At 44.4% G+C, this 3,952-nt stretch overlaps 1 protein-coding gene across 1 annotated transcript in view; it reads left to right on the top strand.

Moving 5' to 3' along the window:
- The first annotated feature begins 615 nt into the window (after positions 1–615).
- Positions 616–3,952, top strand: part of LOC118411006 (neurofibromin-like) — a 3,711-nt gene continuing 374 nt past the window's right edge. Inside the window, exons 1-5 of the mRNA XM_035813001.1 lie at positions 616–866; positions 1,153–1,738; positions 1,866–1,966; positions 3,540–3,679; positions 3,935–3,946. Coding sequence (XP_035668894.1) covers positions 631–866; positions 1,153–1,738; positions 1,866–1,966; positions 3,540–3,679; positions 3,935–3,946 — 1,075 coding nt within the window. The 5' untranslated portion in view covers positions 616–630. The remainder of the gene's footprint in view (positions 867–1,152; positions 1,739–1,865; positions 1,967–3,539; positions 3,680–3,934; positions 3,947–3,952) is intronic.

The following is a 3,952-nucleotide window of genomic DNA, read 5'->3' as shown; positions in this document are numbered from 1 at the left end:
AGCCTTCATTGGTTTAGGTAAGAAATTTGTCTATTTGATATGTATGGTGCACTGCATAAACATCTTATTCCAGTGTTTTAAATTTCTTAGAGTTGTTTGAAGTATAGGTGATTTCTGAGCTACCCGAATATGATAGTTACCTAACCCCAAAGGAAAAGGAGTATTTTGTTGCTTGTTTCTGTGCATGTATGTTTGTGTTTCTGTGGTTCCCAATATATGCAAATACTGGATTGCCATAGTACATCTTCAATACTGTGCTCATCATGTTTGTTAAAGACGGGAGTGGTCATAAAGTAGTATGGGTAAGGGGGTGAAGTCTGCCGTCTCTGATTGCCATGTGTCTCCCCTCCCTATAGAGCCCTGAACAGGTGCTGATGGAGACCAGGGAACCCATGGAGTAGTATGGGTAAGGGTGTGAAGTCTGCTGTCTCTGATTGCCTTATGTCTCCCCTCCCTTTAGAGCCCTGAGCAGGTGTTGATGGAGACCAGAGAACCCATGGAGTAGTATGGGTAAGGGTGTGAAGTCTGCTGTCTTCCCTCCTTACAGAGCCCTGAACAGGTGTTGATGGAGACCAGAGAACCCATGGAGTAGTATGGGTAAGGGTGTGAAGTCTGCTGTCTCTGATTGCCATGTGTCTTCCCTCCTTACAGAGCCCTGAACAGGTCCTGATGGAGACCAGGGAACCCATGGAGTGGCACTTCAAGCAGATGGACCACTCGGTGGGCCTCAGCTTCAAGTCCAACTTCAACTTTGCCGTGGTCGGTCACCTTCTGAAGGGCTTCCGCCATCCCAACCCCGCCACGTTTTCCCGCACCATCCGACTTCTCATGCTGATGTTACAGCTCATCAGCAAGTACAAAAACTGGTGAGCTTCTTTGGAACAAGCTGTGGAGATAAACATGTACTAGCAAAAAGCTTACTACACTCTACTACTAGTTGAGTGTAGGAAGCTTTTTGTTGTAGATATGTCTATTCATGCTGACATTTACAGGAGTAGAGCATCATTGATTAGTATTGTGAACTACTAATATTTAACCTTGCTGGAGTTATCCTTAGGCTTAAATGATACCGACATAGATTTATCCACATACACATAATGCCTGTGACAGTGTTTTCCTATGATCATCAACCTACATTTCACCATATTACAGTGACAAGTTTGAAGTCAGTAAGGAGAGTGTTCCGTACCTCGCCGCCTTGATCTCAGTTTCTGACGAAGTGCGGAGCCGCTGCGTCTTGAAACACCGGAGTAGCCAACTCCTTGCCGAGGCAACCTCCCAGGAGCCTATCGTCATGGAAACAAGCCCCACCCATTCCGCGTCCGGACAGAAGGACTCTGCCAAGAGAAGTAGTCGAGATCGGGGGACACCGAAGAGTCAGAAGAGCTTGGACATTCACATAGGCCACCACACCCCACCACTGCCGTCCCACACCAAAGCTCACAAGTCGCTAAGCACAGACGCCGGCCTGGCCACAAAGAGACAAAAAAGCTTCGAACTTGTCGGGCAGAAGTCCCCGCGGCTGGCAGAAGCCAGCGGGGGCGGGTCTCCGAAACACGAGGCAAGCGGTGGCGACGTGGAGCAGAGCTCGCCACCGAAGGTGAGACGCGTGGCAGAACAAGCAGAAGTGGCCGCCAGGGGAGGCAGCAGGAAACCCTCGCTGTCAGAAAACAACCTGCTGTTGGATGAAGAGGTGCTAACAGACCAGCAGACACAAGCACTGCTGCTAACTGTCCTAGTAAGTACTCCATTCTGTACAACATTGCTTAAAGCTTAGATTCTATCAAATTCTTCCTTTAGATTGCAATTTCTATTAACACATGATATGTTTTCGGACAAACTAACAAAAGCGCATCCATTTCCAGGCAACGTTGGTGAAATACACCAATGATGAATCAGAGGAGCGAATCCTGTATGAATACCTAGCGGAAGCCAGTGTGGTATTTCCCAAGGTGTTTCCTATTGTGTAAGTGTATTTTTCTTGGCTGACTTTGATAGCAAATTTTGTATATACAGTCAAACCTGTATAAGAAGACCACTCAAGGGACCCAGCAAAAGTGGTCTTCATACATAGGTGGTCTTTATATAGAAAACAACGTGGCGGCAGTAAAGAAACTGACAAGTCAGAACATCGATAATTTATGCATGAAACGCATTTGTCCTTCTTATTATTTACAAGATAACAAGATGTTATATAATGCTAAAATTACGTATACTTATGTTATTCTTCGTATTAAAAAGTATTATATTTGTAATGATATTTATAATAGATATATTATAAGAATAATTTGAAAAAGAAAAACGCTGGTAATTCGTCCGGCTTTTTGCAGCGTGCCGTGCCGGCATAATTTTTTCTCATACCGCGGCCCTAATGTGACAACAAATATTCTGTAACTGAGGTATCACGCAGCTGCACGCCGGCACATCGTGCACATCGACGAACATTTCTACCCAAAACGTAATCGCTATGATCAGAAAATGTTGCAGACTTCTTCTTTGCGGGAGTTTTGTTTTTGTGTGACGTGAAAAATGCGACATTATTTTCGGGGTATATATTTTTGGAAACCCACGCTAACTCTCAGCACACTTTACGGCTGCATCGAAACCCAAAATTACGCTAGAGACACCATAAATTCACATATTAACACATGTTTCCACGAAAAGTTCTTTGGATTATGCATTTTCAACTAGGATGGTGCTACGTAATCGTGGAAAATAGCGTTCTTTTGCGTTTTAAAACGTAAGTCTTTGAAACAAGATGGCGTCGAGCTGGCAGCAAAGTTCCCATGATGCACCGCTCCAACCAATCAGAGCGCGAGATCGCCGGGGTTTCCCCGTCATTATACATGCAATTGTTGTTGTTTTGGTGGTTTCAACCAATCAGAGGAGCGTATTTCCGACCTGCAGACGCCGCGATTCAGAACCGCGCTGTGCAAAATACGTATTTCTCGGGAAGAACAGCGAGTCAGATGTTTTATTATGCCAGAAAATGCGTTTTTTTTTTGTTTATCTTCGAAAAGCCTGGTAGAACTAAACGCTTTCATGTCTGCTCCCTGGATATAATGGCATTTTAGCCTGAGATTCTCATCACGAAGCCACCGAAACTTTGTAGAGTGAAGTGCCGATCCAGAAGTAATGAGAATGGGAGGGGGCATAGCGGTAAATAATTTGTGGTAATTACGCTCATTTTTCGCCGTGAACATTAAAGTAGCGTGACAAAATCACATGCCGTGGTCGTTTTGTCAGTGTTTAGGTAACGTGCGGTCGCCTTTAGTGGTGGTCGTGGTCCCGTTGGACAGTGGTCGTCATATACAGAAATGTTAATGCTTACGTCTATGGGAAAATTCAAGGGACCGCTTTTCGGCGGTCGTAGTGGACAGTGGGTCGTTATGCACAGGTGGTCGGTAGACCAGGTTTGACTGTATGTATGTTGCTATGTTTTTTGACATTTGACCATGGTGTGCAAGTTTTGTTCCCTCTGCCTTCCCTTCTCTCTATGCAGAACTAACACTCAACCAACATTTTCTGTCCCCCCACAGACATAGTCTGCTTGATGCCAAAATCAACACGATGCTGTCCCTGTGCCAAGACCAAGTCATCCTCAATGCTGTACAGAGTATTGTACAGAACGTCATCTCACACGAAGATGCCAGCCAACACGGGCCCTCCTACCTACAAAGTACGTCTTGTCTAAGTTATGGGCAGGGTTTTATGAAAGTGCAGTTTTCATAGTTACCTCACTCCTGCAAACACTTGCTCTAACTTCCATTGTGTCAAACACAAACTTTCATCATCACTTTGGATTGCCATAAACTTAGGCAAACTTACAATATCCATTTAAGATGTTAAGTGGATTACACTGATATCTTATGTGGAAAAGGCTTGTTATTATTTTATGTATTTATATTATAACTTACTGTCATGTATTTTGCAGCTTTTGGCTTTGGTGGCT

Source organism: Branchiostoma floridae, chromosome 3 (assembly GCF_000003815.2).
Source record: "Branchiostoma floridae strain S238N-H82 chromosome 3, Bfl_VNyyK, whole genome shotgun sequence".
Taxonomy (NCBI): Eukaryota; Metazoa; Chordata; class Leptocardii; order Amphioxiformes; family Branchiostomatidae; genus Branchiostoma; species Branchiostoma floridae.
This window is presented reverse-complemented; position numbering and strand designations above follow the sequence as displayed.